At 48.9% G+C, this 19,778-nt stretch overlaps 1 protein-coding gene and 1 pseudogene across 1 annotated transcript; one reads left to right on the forward strand and one right to left on the reverse strand.

Moving 5' to 3' along the window:
* Nucleotides 1-494: 494 nt before the first annotated feature.
* On the reverse strand, nucleotides 495-14,478 carry TARS2 (threonyl-tRNA synthetase 2, mitochondrial). Its single transcript, XM_045816709.1, has 18 exons — nucleotides 14,385-14,478; nucleotides 13,897-14,093; nucleotides 13,448-13,571; nucleotides 12,273-12,397; nucleotides 11,406-11,523; nucleotides 11,225-11,289; nucleotides 10,883-10,961; nucleotides 9,598-9,744; nucleotides 9,318-9,416; nucleotides 8,518-8,735; nucleotides 7,896-8,058; nucleotides 7,545-7,682; nucleotides 7,305-7,382; nucleotides 3,181-3,281; nucleotides 2,874-2,975; nucleotides 2,626-2,698; nucleotides 1,716-1,830; nucleotides 495-858 (listed from the first exon to the last, which is right to left on the reverse strand). The coding sequence occupies exons 1-18, from the start codon at nucleotides 14,448-14,450 to the stop codon at nucleotides 710-712; spliced, it is 2,157 nt and encodes a 718-aa protein (XP_045672665.1). The 5' UTR covers nucleotides 14,451-14,478; the 3' UTR covers nucleotides 495-709.
* LOC123804560 lies at nucleotides 3,827-5,437 on the forward strand (annotated as a pseudogene).
* Nucleotides 14,479-19,778: the final 5,300 nt, after the last annotated feature.

Raw genomic sequence — 19,778 nt, forward strand, 5'->3', positions numbered from 1 at the left:
TTTATGACCCCAAGAGAAACAGATTCTGAGATATGGTTCAAGAGGTGTTTGGGAGCTTACTCTATGCCTCAGTTTCTCCATTTGCACGTGGAGGAGGGGCTCTGACAACCTGCCGAATCGTGGTTGGGGAAATGGGGCACTGAGTTTGGGGTCGGGACAGGACAGCTATCCCAGGGGCTCCCCGAGCGGCAAGAGGCCTGGGCTGCCCGTTTCCTTACTTTTTAAAAAAGCATGTATTGGTTTCAGAGAAACATCAATTTGTTGTTCCATTTATTTATGCATTCATTGGTTGATTCTTATATGTGCCCTGAGCAGGGATGGAACCCATAACCTTGGGGTAACCTGAATGTACTGGGAAGATGCTCTAACCAACTGAGCTACCCAGCCAGGGCCTGGGCTGCCCTCTTCAATTTCCCCAACACCTTGGGACAAAAGAGGGAGGCGGACTTTTTACCTCTGATCCCATCAGCAGCCAGAGATGAAGACACAACCCCAGCAGTTTCAAGTTTATTATTTTTAGTCTCACTGTCCTCCCATGCAAAGAGCCACAGCTTCCTCCAGACCCGATTCTTTCTAGGGGAGTAGATTCACGCCTCCACACGAGTTCCAAAGGGTCTGGGGACTCTGGACTCTGTCAGTTAGGTTGGCCTCTGCCGTGTTCAGAGGCTGGTGGCTCCGGCAGACCTCTGTCTCTGCAGCATACAAAAGCTCAGAACATTTCTTCAGCATTTGGGACCCTGGCGTTCTGTAGCTCCACCAGCCGCCCTACAGCCTCCTCCAAGTCCCGTTCTCCAAGTCGCCGATTATCTCGGGTCCGAATGTTCACTGTTCTCTTGCTCTGCTCTTTCTGGCCAACCACTGCAAGAAAGGGGGAGGTTTGGGTACCTCCACGTAAGCGCTCTCCCTCTGCTATGCAGAAATTGAAGAGATCTAAATCTTTGGAAAGGGTGAGAGCTAAGCCCAGATATGGTTGAGGGAAGGATATATTTAGCTGTCTCTTGCCCTTCAGTTCCCTGCTCTTGCTGAGGAGATAAGAAAATGTTCCAGACATTCTCCTATATGCCTTATCACTTCTAGTCAGGAGCCCAGGGTCAGAGATAGTAGGGTCAGCCAGAGAAAGACCACAGGGGTCAAGGAGCAGACCCAGAGAGAATCGCGTGTGTGCAGGTCAGAGGGACGGGAGGTGGCGGGGTGCACGGCCCACGAGGCAGCCTGCTCTCGGTGCTGGCAGCGCAGCGCGAGTGGGTGAGTGGGTGTGAAACTGGAGAATCAGGTCATCTGGCTGAGGAGTTTCTGCTCCTTGCTTTCAGGACAGAGCTCTGAGCCTTGGAGAACGAAAAAAGGGACAGGCAGGGCTACCTTTTCTCCTTACCTTTCTCCTCCTCCGTAGGGCTGACTAGCCTATGTCTAGAATAAACAGAGCTAACTAATTGATGCCTTGTTAACCCTTCCTGCCCCTTTCCCTCTGATGCTCCCTTGGTTAATTAGCCTAACAGACACCACAGGCTATAGGAAGGGTCAGAAGAAACTGTTCTGAGGGTCACGGGCAGCTGTAGCGGCGAAGAAACCTGGGGCCCAAATGGCTCAGGCATCCTGAATCCTGGCTCCTGTCCAGCTCAGGAATGGAGCCCCAACTGGGCCAAATACGAAGATGACTAAACTTAATAAATAGGAAAGAACAGTGTATGGGGCAGGTGCCTGACCTGGTCTCTTACCAAACTGAAAATTGTAGCTGGTGAGCTGAGCCCGGCGGACTCTCCGGCTGAGGGTCAGTTTGGGGTCAGCGTCCAGGTCACCAACCAGTCCTGCAGCCCACAGGCTCTGCTGTGCCTGGGACAGAGGTTTGGTGACAGCAACTTAATTTAATGGAAGGCTGAGGAGCTAGAACAGTCTGATGCCAAACTTCCCCAAGCCCCCACATGGTCCTCCTTCCTGTGCCTCAAGGCTGACCAGCCCACACGGAGGACCCTCCTCCTCGTCTCTCTGCAGAGGCCCTGCCCTGGCCCCCTGCAGCCCCTCTGTCTGCCTCCTCCTGCAGCCCCACCTGCCAGTCATCCCCTCGACTGCCTGCTTCTAGCCACCACTGGACCCACCAGCTGCTCGTCTCGGGGACAGCCCATATCCTCACTTCTGTCTAGAGACGAAAAATAAAACCAACATTTATCCACACCGCCTTCTGTGCCAAGTGCTCTGTTGTCAGCATTTCATGTATGTGGACTTAATCTGCATACATTGCTCTGGCTGGTGTGGCTCAGTGGATTGGGCTCGGGCCTGTGGACCGAAAGGTCACCAGTTCGATTCCCAGGCAGGGCACATGCCTGGGTGGCTGGGGGTGTGGGAGAGGCAACCAACTGATATTTCCCTCACACATTGCTGTTTCTCTCCCTCTCTTTCCTTGTCTCTGAAAATAAATACAACCTTTTAAAAAATGATTTTTTTCACACATCCCCACAAGGCAGGGATAGTTTCATTCCTCAGATGTGAACTTTCCAGCACACAGGCCGGCAGCCATCCGCGCCCAGTCTCCCGGTTCCTACTGCTGTGCCCACTGTGCTGCCCCGGGGGTCGCTTCCCATCCTATCCATTAGCCTCGCTTCAGCCCTGTCCTTACCCCCAGCTCCTCACCTCCCGGGCATATTCCTCTTGCTCGGTCCCCACAGGGATGACCATCACCTGGAATGGGGACAGCCACAGTGGCCTGGTTGCGAGAGAAGAGGGAAGGGAAAATTACTTATTCTGGCTCTGGCTTTGAGTGTGGCTGCAGCAAGCAGAATCAAGCAGGAGACAGAAGCTGCACTCTGAAGGGGCCAGGCCCTGGGGCATGCACTATGCGGCTGGAGGGTCAGGGAGAAGTCTGGAGCCGGAGGTCTCACCATTTCCCGCCACAGCTCTCCGCCAGCACCCCCAGCATCCTTTCCACAGAGCCCAGCACTGCTCGGTGAATGAGCACTGGACGCTCCAGGGCCCCCGCCTGCCTTGGAGGGAAAAGGGAGGTGGATGGAATGGAGGAAGCGGCACAAATTGTGTAACCAAGATCACCCTCCAGTTTTTAGAAATATGCAGGCCCAGAAGGGGAGGGTGTGGAGAATTTGGTATTTTTAGGGTCAAAGGTAGAATGGGAGGTTGTTCTCCACCTATTCCACGGGCAGCCAAGGGAAAGGGGATGGGCAGGCCCTGTACCCCTTGTACTGGAGGTCAAATCTCAGGGGCAGCTGGAAGTCAAGCTGGATTGTCCCGCACTGATGGGGCCGACCCAGGGCGTCGCGGACGTGCACGTCAATCTGGGGAGACACAGAAGGCATGGCAGACCCCGGACCCAGCATCCACCATTGTCTGTGCCACCCCCGTTCCCACCTACCCGTGTCCCAGGCTGCTCGGAGAGACATGTCACCCAGCTGTATCATGCTCTACTCACCCACTGGCGACTCTGGCAGCCAGTCTCCGTGGCTCCTTCCACTTATTGTGGTGTTATAATATTAGAGGACACCGACATTCACACGAATGACCCATCCCTACCCTGGCTTCTCATTTCCTTGAGCCCCTCATCTCAGAGACCTTCGTCCACACACGCACTACAGCCCCACCCCCCACGTCCCGTCACTGCCCGGAAAGGCCGCACCTCTGCAACGGCCCACCCGGCTCTGACCGCCAACTCTCGGTTTTCTAGCACTGATGATGATTCCTTTTAAAAACACTTCAATGTCCAGGTTCCTCGATTCCTCTTTTCCTTCCCACTTACAGACCCCTCCTGCCTTTGACTCCTCCCCACACAGCTGTCCCTGCTCGTTCTTCCTCTGTCACATCCACGTGGTGGAACCCCACCCTGATGGTGCCCGCCCTTCCATCTCCGGGGCACCGAAACACAACCGCTCGGCGCTGCCCAACGCGGCACGCCCAACGCAGCACACCCCGCGCAGGTGCAAAACCAGGGACCGATGCCACCATGCAAGTCACTGCCTTGTACCTCAGGCAAGTCGGCTGGACCCTGCTGCTGCCCCAGGCCTCCAGCTGCCTTGGTCAGCTGGGCGCTGTTCTCCTTCAGGAGTTTCAAGCTTTCTCCTCTCTCTTCTCATTTCCGCCCCCCTCCCAAACTCTCCTCTCCCCCATTCCCATTGCACCAAATGATCCTCTTCCCCATTTCATGGAAAACCCAGGTAATTAGTATCATGAGATGGGAAAATGTCTCAACTTCTATCTCCACACCTATGAACTTCCCAGAATCTACTTCCAGACTTTCTTTCTGCCCCCAAAACAACGGCAAAGGTTACCCCTCTGGTCGGGTGGAGGGCCCTCCATCCCACCCTTCGCGCCTCCCCAGGAACTTCCCCTAAACTTCAACTTCTCCCTGACCCAAACAGGCGCCCTCTCAGCGCAGCATTCACACATTCTCAAGTCTCGCCTCTGACTACTCAGGCCCCAGTAACTCTCTTCTGCCTCATTCATTCACTTCTGACTCCACCCCCAGTCTCCACTTTACCAAAAATGGTCCTGCAAAACCCAAGAGCCTCGAGCTCCGCCTTCACCCTGGTCTTTCTGGACACCCAGCTTTGCTCTTTTCTGTGCTGGACAGTGTCCCCCTGGGGCAGGCCCAGCCCAGTTCATGACGATAAACTGGACATGGCCGTGTGGCTCTCTCCTCATCCACAGTTTACTGCTCTGCTTTCTTGGCTCTGCCTTTTCTTGGGGTGCATGAAGCATCAAGCTTTTACCAATGTGCTTTGTTGGCCAGTGCTCTTACCAGCAGTGCTTCGAGCCTGCACCAAAGGCTGCCGCCCCTCCAGGAAGGCAGAACGCTCTGGCCCCAGGTTTGTTACAGGGCAGCTGCCACTACCTGTTGTGTCCTCTCCTCTTTCAGTCCCTATCCTGTTACACTGAGTATCCCCTGGCCTGCTACTTCCCTTGCTTCATCCTGCCACATGTACAAAAAAGTCCTCGTTGCAAAGGGTCAAATAGTTTACCTCTGCTGAGCTTTATCTTGGATAAATTAAGTGCTAATCAACAGAATATTCTGAAATTCATTGCTTGTAATGAAATACAGGGTGGGGCAAAAGTAGGTTTACAGTTGTATCTACTTTCGAATAATTAATAAACAATAATTCAAAAATAAACTGCTTTGCATACTCCCAACTGTAAACCTACTTGTGAAACATAGAGTTCATTCTTGCATTATTATTATTTTATTTGAAAGTGGATACAACTGTAAACCTGCTTTTTCGCTCCATCCTGTATGCCACAGATTTCTTACTCTTTGATATTCCTCTTGAAGAAGCCATATTGTCGGACTTTGTTTGATGAATTCAGGGTTATTGTTGAATATATAATAATGAAACCTGCTTGCCCACTGTTTGCGAGAACACTTTGCACCCAGAGCATCGCCTTTATAAGCAGACTGGCGCCAGCAGTTGCACAGTTTAACGTCCAGCTGCGTTACAGGTAAACAAGCATTGTCAGCAGCCGGCACTTCTGCTGGGTTCCAGGTGTGCAACTGACCTCACACCAATTTACATCAATCCACCTTAACTGAAAAATAACTTTTCCTGGCATGTTAAATCAAGCCTTTAAAGAAGTTTCCAAGAAAATTTTACTGTCCTGGGTTGTGAATGATTAAGGAAGTTTGTATTTTGTGACAAATGTTATCAAATTTCTTTTAGCTGCCGCTGTGCTTTTATCATGAAGTACATTTATTTATCTTATAACAATAGCTCTAAAATTTGTTTAACTTAATTGATAACCTGAATTTATGGTAATATTAACACATGAATTCAGTATATTTTGAGACAGTAATCTTTTGCCATTCATTAATTTTGGTTGATGACTTTAACAGAAGCACTTCCCACTGGACACGATTTCCAATTGTTATTAAATTGATTTTTGTGTTTCCTTGTTAGATTTATTTTGGATGTGCCACTTTAAGAGCAATTCTGGCCCTGGCTGGTATGGATCGAGTGCCGGCCTGCAGACTGAAAGGCTGTGTGGGCTTGATTACCCGTCAGGGCACGTGCCTGGGTTGCGGGCCAGGCCCCCAGTTGGGGGCGCGCGAGAGGCAGTCAATCGATGTATCTCCAGCACATCGGTGTTTCCTTCTCTTACGCCCTCCCTTCCCCTCGCTCCAAAAATAAAAAAAATATTTTAAAAAAAGTAATTCTGTATGTGTCTTATGTTCTGCTGAGATTTTATTTCCATAATTACTCCTGTGGATTTGAATATTTTAAAAACATTTCAACTGTAAGCTTCTTAGCCAACTGGGTAAATATTTAGGGTCACCTAACCCTTTTGTATGAGAAAGCAGAGTCATACAACTTTCCTTTCAGAGACCTACTAAGTAACATTTCCCAGAGAGGAAATCCTTCTTTTACAAGTGTGTGGACACATGGGTTACTGGTATTATAGTTGACAGAATTACCTACTACACCAGATTGTTGAGTACCAATTTGGTCAGTTTCTTAGGCTTGACTTTTCAAAGACAATGGCAGCAGTTCAAATGCCTTTTGAAAGGAAGGCAGTGTCTGATCTGAAGTAATAATGAAGACTATCCTGTAGATTATATACCCATCAAAGCTGATTTAATAGGTTAAATGAAAAGGTTTGTAGATAAGGTAATTGGGAAATGGGGTTGGAGGGAACGTTTTTGGGGAGATAGCATACATTTCAATTTCATAATGCACGGATAAATTTGGGGAACTGGATGTGCTGTGCAACTGTGGTTTCAGTTGTATAATATATTAAGTCCTGTTTGTTGAGCTTCCATCAACTCTATACATTTTTTTGATCTTTATCACTATTGCACGATTGGAAATGTTTAAAACGCTGCAAAAATTTTAGTAATGTAATGGTTTTGTAACCAATTTTCTTCTGTATGCATGTAATTTGGATTTCTCAAATACATTCATTGGTAACATAAAAAACAAAGAAACAAATCCCCCCAAAACCTAACAGCTTTTTTACTAAATCCAGCAGACACTTTTCAGCTCTTTTTCTCCCCTGATGTCTTTCACTTCTTCCAGCTTGCCCTGTGAGTTTCATCCTCCCTAGCCTCGCCTACACTCTTCCGTCCTGAAACACCTCTTCACTCCGCTGACATTTACGTTTCAGATTGGAAAGAGTCCTGCAGGAAGCCTTTCTTGTCCCTCTTGAGTGACAGGCTCCCTCAGCACCTACGGCCTCACAGCCCCCACTAGATCCTAAGTCCACGGGGCAGGAACTGTACTGCCCTTGTTTATATCCACCACAAGTTATCTATTAAATATCTAATAACACAAAACAAAAACTGAATCAAACGCTGTCCAATAAAGCTTCCAGCTTACCTTAGGCCCATAGAAGGCACCATCTCCGGGGTTGAGGTCCCAGGGTTCCCCAAATTCTTCCAGGGCCTGTTGAAGGACCTTTACAGGGGAGGAGAGAGGACTTCACGAGCAACGTAACCCTCCGGTCTCCCGCAGATGGCCCTCTCGGCACACGCCTCTCCTGAGCACCCTGACTCCCATCTGCCTCCTCTTCCATCAGAGAGGGGTTTATCCGCCTCTGCTTCCCCAGCACCTGCTCACCTGCTCAGCCTGGTCCCAAAGACAAGGCTCTCCCAGGAAGCCAGACGGCCGGGTGGACAGTGCCAGGCGGAAGGAGAAGCCAAGGACAGCATAGACCGAGCGGAGGAAATCCAGGCAGCCTCGGATCTCTGCTTCCAGCTGGGGCAGGAAGTAAGGGTGGGTGAGCGGTGTGCTAGCTAGGGCTCTGGGATGACGGTAGTTTGGGGGAGGTGGAGGGCACACACACAGGGGAAAGCTGGGGATAGCACGTGGCTGAACTGCAGTATTTAATAAGGAGGGCAGCTGAGGGTCAGGAATGTTGGTGGCTCATAGGGGAATGAAGGTGCCTTGGTGGGGCGGGGGAAGGGCCACCTGATCGGGTGCACAGAAGATGTGAGCGTCATCCTGCTGGAAACACCGCAGCCGGGTCAGTCCCCCCAGACTGCCAGAGGCCTCAGCCCTGTGCAGGGCCCCGAAGTCTGCCAGTCGCAGGGGCAGCTCTCGCCAGGATCTGGGCCGGTGGGCAAACATCAGGCTAAGGTCGAGGTGGGGAGAGGTTAGTGCCACAGGAAAAACTGGCCCCCGAAGACTTCCTTTCCCTGTGCCGTCAGCTAAGGACCTCTCCAGCCTTGGCGTGCCCTCCCCGAGTCCTGCCAGTCCTGCTCATCACAATGGGAGCCCTTCGTGGCTCAAAGGGAATCTCCCAGTAACAACAGTAAGAGACGGCATTTACTGCGCACCTGTTCTGTGACAGGCACTGTGCTGGAAGGGGAACCTTAGACAGTAATTCCAAACCCTTGGTGTTCACAACACGAGACTGAGGCTTAGAGCGGCACAGTGATCTTCCCAATTCACACAGCTGGCAAGAGGGCAGATTCAGGACTCAGATCAGTGCCCTGATACGCTTCAGGGTGCTTCCTAGTACTGAATATTTAGCAAGCTGGGTGCCCGGCCCCAGCCCTGGGAGGACCCAGGCCTCCCGGTCCCTGCTCACCAGTGCGCAGGGCAGTTCATGGGCTTGAGGGCAAGCGTGTCTGTGGGATGGCTCGTGGGGTGATCACTCTGGGAGCTGGCGGGCCTGTCAGAGCCTGCGGACTGCAGTGCGAACATGTCTTCCTGATAATGCTCCCAGTGTCCTGAGAGTTCCCAGAGTTTCGTAGCAAACAGCATGGGCGTCTTCACTTCTAAGAAACCGCGGCGGGCGTACTCAGCCTGGAAAGGAGGGCACAGACGTGAAAGGTCAACGTGACCTTGAGGTGAGAAGGGCGGGCGGCAGCTGTGTGATTCTCCTGGGTCCTCAGGTTGTGCTGATGACAGTCAGCCTGCTAAGTACCACGTGAACTCTCTACGCCCCCCACTGCAGACCACAGGTTTCCAGTGTCTTCATGAGCATCACCAGCACTTTACAATACTTACGTTTATGCTTCTAATCCCTCTTTTACTTCCTTTTTCTAATTAAATCATTTTGTTATTGTTTTTCTATTACAGTTTTCCCAATTTTCCCCCCTTTGCCCTCCTCCACCCATCCCAGGCCCCGGTCCCGCACTCAGTTCCCACACTGTTGTCCACGTCCGTGGGCCATTCACACATGTTCATGGTCTAGTGCCTTCCCCTTCTTTCCATTACCCCCTCCCCCCTCCCCTCTGGCCACTGTCAGTCTGTTCCACGTTCCCATGCCTATGGTTCTATTTTGTTTGTTAGTTTATTGTAAGCCCTCCTTTTTTAACACTTGGCTTCTTCTAGGCCCTCGGCCCCTCCCTGATCTTCCTTCCCCTGGACTTGGGCCCCCCTTACCCTGATAAAGGACACCAGGGCATTATACACCCTTGTCCCCCGCGGCAGGAAGAAGCAGCTCCCAGGACTCAGTTCGTGGAAGAAAAAGAGCTCCTGTTCCTGGGGTCAGGAATGGCAGTGGTCACTTCAAGGGGGAAGCGAGGGCCTTGGAACCCAGAAGAAACAAGTGATGGAGCTGCTCAGTCTGTTGGGTTCTGAATCGGCTCCCAGCTTCACAATCAGGTTCCTTCATCTTGTTCCGACCCTCATCCTCAGCCCCCCATTACCCCAATCTCAGTACCTTCCCGATGCGCCGGTGGTCCCGTAACTCTGCTTCCTTCCTCCATTCTTCCCAGGCCCTCAGCTCCTCTGCTGTGGGGAAGGAAATCCCGGACACTCTCTGCAGTGTCTCTGGGGTGCCCGAGGACTTCCATAAGGATGACGAGTTCTGTGGGAGGACAGCGGGAGTCAAAGGGAAGACGGAGAGGGCTGAAGACACCAAACCTCTCTTGCAAACCTCAAATGATACTCTCAGTGTAGGCCTCACAGGTATGCACTACTTCTCCCACCATCGACACCAGCAGGCTGGTCCTGCAGACCCCTGCGATGTTTACAGCCTTGGAGGGGCCCGACTCCTGATTTCCACCCATGTCCTGCTCAGGTCTAACCCTATCCTGCCACCTCTTTTTCTCCCCATCCTCAGCACTGCTGCCCTGCCAGCACCCCTGTACGTAGCTCCTTCCTGTTCCAATCAATGACTGCTCCGGAGACTAGCCTGAGATCTGGTCGAATGTCATCCTATCCATCTGTTTATCAACCCCCCAGACAGCTGCCAGAAGACTCAATCTCCCACACTAGCTCCTGTCCCCGACCACACGAAATCCAATGCCTCTGCTTGTGCTGTCCTCGAACAACAGTACTAGTAAGAAACAGCCTGCATTTTACAGCGCCTTTAACTTTTCCTCAGACGCTTTCTTCTGCGCTAGCGGGTTCTGTCCCTAGATGTGGATTTACTGGTGGGACAGAAATTAACAGCCTCGTTTACTAGAAGGGGGAAATGGGTGAGGAGATTTACCCAAGGCCACACACTGCAGCGACATCCGAGCTGGGGCAAGGCGCAGCTGGCTGGGTTTTCAGTCTGCGCTTTTTGTTCTGCATGTCTGCCTCACCTCGCCCTCTGCTCCCATTCCATCTAGTAACTCCCCGTGCCCAGGAACACCGTTTTCATCAAAGACATGCCCCCGACGTAGAACAGTTTCCCTGTGCCTGTTAAACGGCATCTCACACCCCTCTACTCACAGGAGCCTTCCCTACATGGCCTTGTCCGGCCTGCCCGTGCCCTCCCCCTCCCCCTCCTGTAGCACTGACACCTAACTATGGAATTTGTGTTGGCTTCTGGGCCCTGGCAGTGTGTCCAGTATCTGCCGTTAGACTCAAAGTTTCTAGAAGGCAGAGACTAAGTATCTTTCTCCTCTAGGATTCCCTCCTTAGCTATTAGAGTATCAAGGGGCTGAGAGAGAGGATTATCTTCCTGCCCCCTCCAGTGAAAACAGGAGTCTCAGCCTAACCCTGTCCTCACCACTGACCGTGAGCAGCTTCAGCCCTCCAATCTGTCCTGTATGCCGAAGGTGGGGGCCCCGGCAAAGGTCGACCAACATGCCACACCTGGGAGAAGGAAGGAGTCAGTCAGTGGTTGCCAAATTCTGGAGCTTCTGGTTTTCTCCCTCCCATGGCCTTTAGCAGACAGAAAGAGGAAATAAAGAAAACTACTCCACAGACAGAGCAATGGGAGATAAGAACCAAGTCCTGTTCCCATTCCTGTTTCTGGAGCAGCAGGTTACCTTCTGTCTTCCTTCCCTCACCCCACTTCCGGCCCTCGTGGCGCAGCCCCACCTCTCCCGGATTCCCTTCGTCTGGACCACTCTCACCCATACACTGTCGCCGTTGGGCCTGTCACTTTCTCCTCAATCAGGCGAAGCTTAAAGGGGTTATCCTGGAAGAATGGATGAGTGGAGACTGGTCTCTATCCCCACAAAGATGTCCTGGGAGAGAGTCACCCCTTCCCTCATGCCTCTGATTTCCTCCTAAAATTGTGGGATTCCAATGCACCTTAAAGAGCTGGCGAAGCTGATCCCGTGAAGCCTCTAGCCTCCGGAAGGGCTGAGCAGCAGCTGTAAGTTCCTGGCAAATTCGCTCCAAAACAGGCAGCTCTGAGCCCCGGATAGTCCTGGGAAGGTGAGAATTGGTTGGTCTGCATCCCCTAAGAAGCATCACCTGGGTGACATACCTGTTGGCTAGGAGGTGCCATCCTGCCTTCGAGAAACATCCTGAATTATCTGCTTTTAGGCAAACTAAGGGAAAACTTTAACAGGAAATCAGGTGCAAACTTTATAGCTGGAGCAAATGCTCAATGTATAAAATTAAAAGTTGAGTACAGGCAATCTGGATGGACAAAATTAAAGCAATAGTTATGAAGTAAAAGTTGAAGAATTCCTAAAGGCTAGAAAAGATAAGGTTTGAGGAGCATTAGACAGAAGAGAAAGAACACAGACCAATGGAGAAGGTGACACCAAAGTAACAGCGGGGACCTGGAGGCCCTTTCCCAGCTTGCTCCGCCAGACTGAACATGCCCAAGGCCCCAGAAAAGGGCCTCGGAAACCACTCCAGTGGAAGGACGCGAACTGAGTGCGGTCTGAGGCGCTAACGCCTGGCATGGTGACCAGCTGATAATTCTGTACCGCACAGCTGAAATCTGCCAAGAGTAGAGCTTAAGCGTTCTCACACATACACACAAAAAGTGAGGTGACAAATTAACTAGATTGTAGGAATCCTTTCACAAGGTATACAAATATCAAATTATCACCTTGTACACTTAAAAAATATTACAATTTTGTCAATTATACCTCAAAAAACCTGAAAAAATATGACAAAGTCCCTAAAAAAGAAACCATTCTCCTCCTTCCGTGGACTACTCACCGGTCTTTTCCCAGGAAGAAATCGTGGTAGAAGCCACATTCTGTGCTGGGACCTCGGCAGAGGACAGCACCGAGGAGTTGTTCTGCCGCTGCCCCCAGGACGTGGGTGCTGGAGTGCCAGAACACCTGGATTCACGAGAAAGGGGTTCACGAGTTCATAACCTTCCCCTGTAACTCCTAGTTTCTGATTTTCTCCTCCGAGAGTCTGGTGTGAACTTAGTATGGCTCTTCTAGGATTACCACATACTGGAGGTCAGTAGGGGCAGAGCACCGAAGAGAGTACCCCCAGCCCCACTCCTCCAGGCTTCCCTTCCCAGTTGTAGAAGCCCAGTTGGTTTTCCTTTGCTCTCCTGTAACATTCCTTTTAGGGCTTCAGGGTAACCTAGTTTGTTAAGACTGATTTATTTTAAGTTTTTATTTATTTAATTCCAGAGAGAGGGGGAGAGAGGAGGAAAGAGAGAGAGAGGGAGAGAAACATCAGTGTGTGGCTGCCTCCCATGCACCTGCAGCTAGGGTCCCGGCCTGTAACCCAGGTACGTGCCTTGACCGGGAATCAAACTCAGGACCCGTTGGTTTGGAGGCTGGCTCTCGATCCACTGAGCCACACTAGCCAGGGCAAGACTGATTTTTAAAGGGTCTACTCAGCATCCCCCCGTTTTTTCCCCCTATATCAGGAATCCAGTGTGATGCAACCACCGCTTTAGGATTTGGTGACCATTTGTAGATAGGTGATAGTGAGAACTTCATCTTTCTGCACCTTAACAGATGAGGCCTACATTACCTAAGCTGACACGAAGAGGACAAAATGGACAGAGGGCCAGGCTGTGTGCTCAGCTGTGGAAGCCGTGTTAGAATTAAATACATGCTACAGATGACTTATGATGGGCGTCTCAAGAGCCGGGAGCACTGAACTGGCATATCATCCTGCTGTTTTCAACTTATTATCTTTCCCTTTCATGAACACAAATGATGTCTGTGTATAACAGATCTAGGCTAAGTAAACACTTTCCTCATAAGTTTCCAGCTTAGCTAGGAATGGTCAAGACAAGCAATCTGTGGTAGGTCTTCTTCTCAAGTGTAAATAGAGATACTAAGGCAAAAAAAAAAGTTAGAAACACACATTTAAATGTCTCTTAGTTCAGTAGCTGCTGTATTTGCGATAAGGAAGAAACTTACTGCTTTCCCCTCTGCAGAATCAAATGTCAGAAATCTGAGGTCACAATCTGTCTCCAAGGGCCGCTCCAGATCATAAGGTTCTCCATTCACCTGAGCAGCCACTGCAGTATTTGCCAGGGTTGAACTTCAGTGCGGGTGCGGGGGCAGGAATAAAGAAACAGACAAGATTACAATCCACGGGGGAAGGAGGGACTAATCTCGTATGAACTTCAAACATGCAAAGGGGAAATGTGTTACCGGAGCAATAAAACCTATCCTTTCTCTCCTCCCACCCCAAGGATAACAGGGAAAGAGCAGAGACTCTGAAACTAATGCAGATAAAGACGAATCCTTAAGAAAAGCTAGCTTGATGGGATGGAACAGAAAGAAGCAGTTTTCTTCCCCTGCTCTGGTCCAGGGGAAGGAAATTCAGACGTAGAATACTGGTAGGTAGAGAATGGGCCTGGTACCTGATCTGCTGGGCTAGTTGGTAAGGGGTTGTGTTCCATGCCACTGCCTCCACCTTCTGGCCTCCGGGAAGCGCTATCTTAATAGTCCGGTGTTCCTTTTCTGCTATGCTTGCTACCTTCTTTACCTGAGTAGCCCATAGCTCCTCAAAAAGGCCAAGCCGCTCTACCAACCAGTGTGGAGGGTTCGGCACAGCTGCCTGGAAGGAAAGATGTTAGGAGGTAACACAGGCCCCAATCAGTTATTCTTGAGCTATGGGATGGTGGGAGGTGATATATAAGTGGCCGCGGTCCTCTCTCTAGTCTTTAAGAGATACAGGGTCCTACGTTGGGGGTCCTACGCTCCCCAGGCTGTTGACACTAGGAAAAAGTGCATAAAAAGCCTAGGGTAGCCGGGGACTCAGGGTGGGAGCACAGGGTGGTCAGACTGGGATGAGAGTCTACACCTTGGACTTTGGGCTGGCTCGGAACTTTTTGGGTACCTCACGCACCGTGTGCAGCCCGCAGGCTTGTAACCCTGGGAGCCGGAGCCGCCGCCACCTCTGACACAGTCCCATGTTCTTTCAGACCAATGCCTACATCCTCAAATGATCGCTGCATTTCCTTCACCAGATTCCTCATTGGCTTCTGGCCCCTCAACGTTCATGTCTATTGGTTGTTAAAGCTGCCACTCTTCCCTGGGACTACCTCTAGGAACTGCGGAGAGGCACACCCTACACAGCACGAGCAGCGATGTGGGTGGTTCCGCCTGTCCGGAAGACCTACACTGTTACACACGCAATCCTGAGACCTGCAGTTCCAGCCCCAAGTAGCAATAGGTGTCCTGCGGCTTGGAGGACGGGAGCAGGAAACTCTAGAGAAAGAGAGGGAGAAAAACGGACCTGAAGGAATAGTAATTCCCTTTTTAACAATGAATCTTTTTTTTTTTAAATATAGTCTTTACTGGCAGGTAGAAAACACGAGCATAGATTTGGAACCAAAACAGACCTAGTAATTTAAATCCTGAATCTGCCTGCCATTCACTACGTAATTGTGGGTAAATTATTTAATTTCTATGCTTCAGTTTTCTCATCTATGAAATGGGAATAATAGTATCACTCCCAATCGTTAAGGTTAAATTAATTTTGTATAACTCACCTAATATATGGTACATGGTAAAGGGCAACAATAGCGACAAACTATTAGAATTAATAAATATAACAACTTCAAGGGCTGGAACAGAGAATCTGCAGAGAGCACTTCCTGGAGTCCTTCATATTCGTGGTGTTTTAAGAGGGCCCTAAGAGACCTCTAAATCTTACAGATGAGGAATTTAAGGTCAGAGAAGGTAAGTGATTGAAAGTCAATCGGTTAAGTGCCGATGCTGGGTTTGACTGAACTCGTGCACTTTCCCACCACACCAGACCCTTGCTGGTAGTCAAGTTTACTCCCAGTATGTGCCCCCTCCTTCACAGTTGTCTGACCTTAGAATCTTAGCTCTCTTTTGCCTCTCATTCCCATTCTAGCTTTCAACTTCTTTTATCCCTTCTCTCCCCTCTCCCTGCTGTATCTAGGACACAGGACTAGGTATATTTGATTTATTTTTACACAGTAAAAATAGAAACGTGGTCAGATTTTAGTCAAGTGTGAGGGGAAATGGACTTGGGGGCAGCTGTGAAGTTCTCCGTAATTGCTATCAGTGCCCTCACCTGGGGGTGGGGGTGGTTAGAGTTGGTTCTCAAGTTTCCAGTGATGGAATCAAGGATTGTGGAGGAAGCGCTGTCAGAGATTGTTGTTTAATGTAGGTTTCCAGAGGCCAGAGGTTCTGTCGGGGAAAAAACAGCAGTTGATCTGAGTCACAGGCACCATTCTGGCTCTTGGCTCCATCTTCTGATATGTTAGAATCCTGAAATACAAAAAGAAATAGACAAGACTGTGGAAGAGGAAGATTACTTGTGTGTGTGTAGTTCGGAAAAGGTAGTGAGAATTTTTAAGTTCAGAAAGTGTGACAACAGGCAGAACTTTCCCTAGGGCTCCACACCAAAAGGGACAGGGTAGTGTTACATAGCAGGCAACAAAATGGTAGGTGCTCAATAAATACTTATTGAATCAAGAATGTACAAATTACTGTATTGAGTTGAAACTGCAAAGGATACATATACTGACACACACACACACATTCTTTAATCACTCTACCATGTCTTTCGTGCAGACAGCAGAGGGATGGTGGAGTAAGTAAGCCTGACTGTTATGGCAGCTTCCTCCACTCACCCCTCAAACATTTACTGACTGCTCACTGTGCCTGCACGATGCACTGAGCTGTGTGGTCAGGGGGTGCTGATCAGTCAAGTACCACCTATGTAACTTGTGTTGCAGTTGAGGAAGGAAGGAATGTCAGGTTAACCCATTCTTCCTCCTGTAGCAACCAAGCCAGCAAAAGCAAGCTAGATAAGGCCAATTCATTCATCGCTGGTTCCTCTGTACTTCTGAATTGTGTCTAGCATGTCTCAGCCTCAAGGAATTTAACAGGTTAGTCTTCCTGGTAAACACCCCTACAACTGCTCTTACCCAGAATGTCACTGAACACCTATTATGTGCCAAGTTCTGCCTTCACTATTCCTAGAATAACCCTGACAAATAGTAGTTCTTCTTAGGCTTCCTTTATAACCTGGAAAATGACCCTTAGAAAAGCCCCAGTTCCTGAATCCAAAGTCTGTACTATGCCATACTCTGCTGCCTCTCAGACACCAGAATAGTCAGAATGCATTACGTTTGGTAGCACAGCCCTGCTTCCTTCCCAGGTTACACTACTTGGAGACTTTGGGGCCAAAAAGGCCTTGAAAGGTTGGAGAGGGGGGTCCAATAAAAGCCAAGAAAAGAGGCATCTTACCAAATTTTCTCTGGCAGACTATGGATAGGGAAAAAAGTGTTAAGGAAATAATACAATTTCACAGGAGTCTAGGGGACAGGGAATTCTCGGTGAAGAGTATTCCTTAAGGAAGTTTTGGGAAATTCTCAGCTTTACTCTTTTAGAAGAGACATCCTAAAACTGAAGCTTTGATTGAGGTGGTATTGTTATAACCTTAAACTATATGTAAGAATGCTGTCCACGGAAGGCAAAGTGCATTTTCCACTTGTCATCAGATCCACAAATACCTCTAAATTTGTATGAGCTTTTAGAAGCAAAATTTCCCTGCATCAAAGAGGTATAAGATATACTGGAGGTAAAAGAAATTTAAGATGAAAATATATAAAGAAAGGTTTCTATCATTGCTACCAAATGCTTTTGAGGCTCACAGAACTAACCAAGTGGCTAAGGTGCAGTAGGTGGTATGAGGAGATTAGATATATTAAAATGTTTTTTTTTCCTTAGTAATAAAGATCTAGGAAAGGGCCAAGCTTTTTAATATTGCTTTAAAATGCCAAAAAGAGAGATAAAGTTCAGCCACATTTGCTGAGTAAATAAAGAGGGGGAAGCTTCTTATCAGGAGCACAGGGACAACTTGAACTTGGATTTGAAAATAAAGCCTTGGGCGCACCTAAAGTCTCTAAGACTTCCCTTCCCCAAGACATCTCTAGTCTGTAGAAGAGAAACAAGGAAACAGGCACCGCTGCTACCCCTGCCTTTTAAGTAACCCTGATCTGTCAGGTCAAGGCCAAGGAAAAAACAGGGAAGTGTCCCAAACACAGGAGCCAGTGCAGGGATGTCAACTTAGGTTCCATAATTAAGTAAAAAACAAAGGAAAAAGCAAAGCACTCTGAAACATCCTCGATACATCTAGAGAAGGCAATATACAATGCAAAGCCCACTATCCAATAACCAAAATTTCAAATTAATCCTTTCCTAATCTGTTGCCCTTAGCAACAATCAGCTACCTAGAAGATATGGAATCTTAAATGTCTCATGTGGGTGCAAAGGATTCCTAGCCAGGGATGGGCAAAACTGAGGCAATGGAGGCCACCTAGCTCTTCTACCCATCGGACTGAAATAATCCAAGAAGTATGTTAACAAGTTGCAAGTCCTCATCTCTTTTCCACAAATTGTGCAGCAAAGCCCTTGAGTAATTCTCAAAAATAAGGGGCTACAATGGTCACGAAAGGAAGTTGCTGGAACATCTAATTTGCTACAAACCCCAACAGGTCTGGGGTGGACTGGGTTAGCCAACACCCATTTTGAGTCAAACACGAAAATCTGCGTGTATTTGTGTTTCCTCTGTTGGCACTGCTCACTGGCCCCTCCGGCCACACCTGTATTCTCAACTTCTGACTTTTGCCATAGTTAGCACAAAGGGAAAGGAAAATAAATCAATAAAGGAACACAAGGTATCTGCATCATCATTTTCTAGAGATCTCAGCTCTTTTCTTCCCTTCCTCTCAAACTTACAACTAAGCATGAAAGGTTTCTCCTTTCCTCCCCAGTAGCTAGTCAGAATTTGAGTTTTATACTGCACTTACTCTTTTCCTTTGAAGTTTATATGCTTTTTACTTCTACATGGGGGAAGGGAGAACAGGATGTTTACTTAAGAGCCAATATCTCAAGTATGTCCCTCTAGCAGCTTCGTCTATGCAGCCTGTGAGTTAGTACTCAGCAATTGTGAGCAGCAACTGGCCAAACTTGTCTATACAGTTACTCATAAACAAGTATGAGAAACACCTCAAACCCTGTATCCATCCAGATGGTGTTTGCATTACTATCTACATACATGAGGGGGTAACTCATCCCTCCTATACCGGGTTGGCTTAAAAATAACTTCAGGGGAAGGATACATTTCCAACACATCCAGAAAGGCCAACAGGGAAGTCTGAACGCTATTGCTTCCTTGGAATGGAGACAAGAATCAGGTGGGCAAGTCAAGGTCCCAAGAGGGGACAAGGAAGAAATAAAGGCAGTTAGCTCAGCAGTACACCCTACCGGCTGGGTGTGTTCTCAGGCCACTGCCATTTCTGGATTTTTGGTGACACACATGTGTAGCTTCCCGTAATCAAGGCTATTTAGAGCCTCTACCCTGCCAGTGACCCAGGCCTGATGTAGGTGCCATGTCTCTCTCTGCTCCTTGAAGCCAACATTCAATTCATTAAGGCTCACTGGGTTAAGGGATAGGGCAAGAGAGGGTTAAGTGTGGTTTCTGTGACAAATTGCCAATATGCAGTAAGAAAGGTAGTTGTGGGCAAAGAATTGGCCAGAAGGATCCCTGTCACTCCCCTCCCCCAATTTTATGCTTGCTTTAAAAATGTTCCTTTGCTCATAATTGTACAACTTTTTGCATACACAAATAACTATCCATACAGTATAACCCACTTCACTACTGCCACTCCCTGAACAGCTTTGATCTCACTCCACCCATCATCCCTTTCCAAAATTGAATTACACAAAGGATCAAACAGAAAACCCACAAGGCTATGACTTTCTTAGAGGCACAGATTGCCTTGTGACATCAAGTGCAGAAGTCAAAGGAGACAGCTGGACAAGATCAATGTGAGAGGGGAAGAGTCAACCACACAACAAAGGAAACCATATTTTATTAAATTGGAAAACAAAAACATAACACTGGGGACAAACAGACTTAAAAAAGGACGGAATGGCTAGAAGAGGAAAGTGCAAGTGGTCACACGGAAGGGAGATGGGTGGTCTGTGGTATCTTTGTGTGTGCCTCAGAAATGTGCAGGCACACCCACCACCCCCTCTCCCCCCACACACTCTTAGACCAAAAGCCAATCCGATCATATCTTCAGAGATACATCCAGGCTTGCTTTCTGCATTCTGTAGCCGGTTTCACCTTCAGCCCTGGACAGTCACGGAGGGTCTTTGCTGGAGAGAATTTAGGTTTTCCAACCACTGGCCTGTACCACAAAGCAGCAGTTTCCGCTCCTGGAGGAATTTCCACCTTGCACTCACCGGAGAAGCC

Source organism: Phyllostomus hastatus, unplaced genomic scaffold (assembly GCF_019186645.2).
Source record: "Phyllostomus hastatus isolate PE091 unplaced genomic scaffold, TTU_PhHast_1.1 phas_scaffold_216, whole genome shotgun sequence".
In the NCBI taxonomy this organism is placed as follows: Eukaryota; Metazoa; Chordata; class Mammalia; order Chiroptera; family Phyllostomidae; genus Phyllostomus; species Phyllostomus hastatus.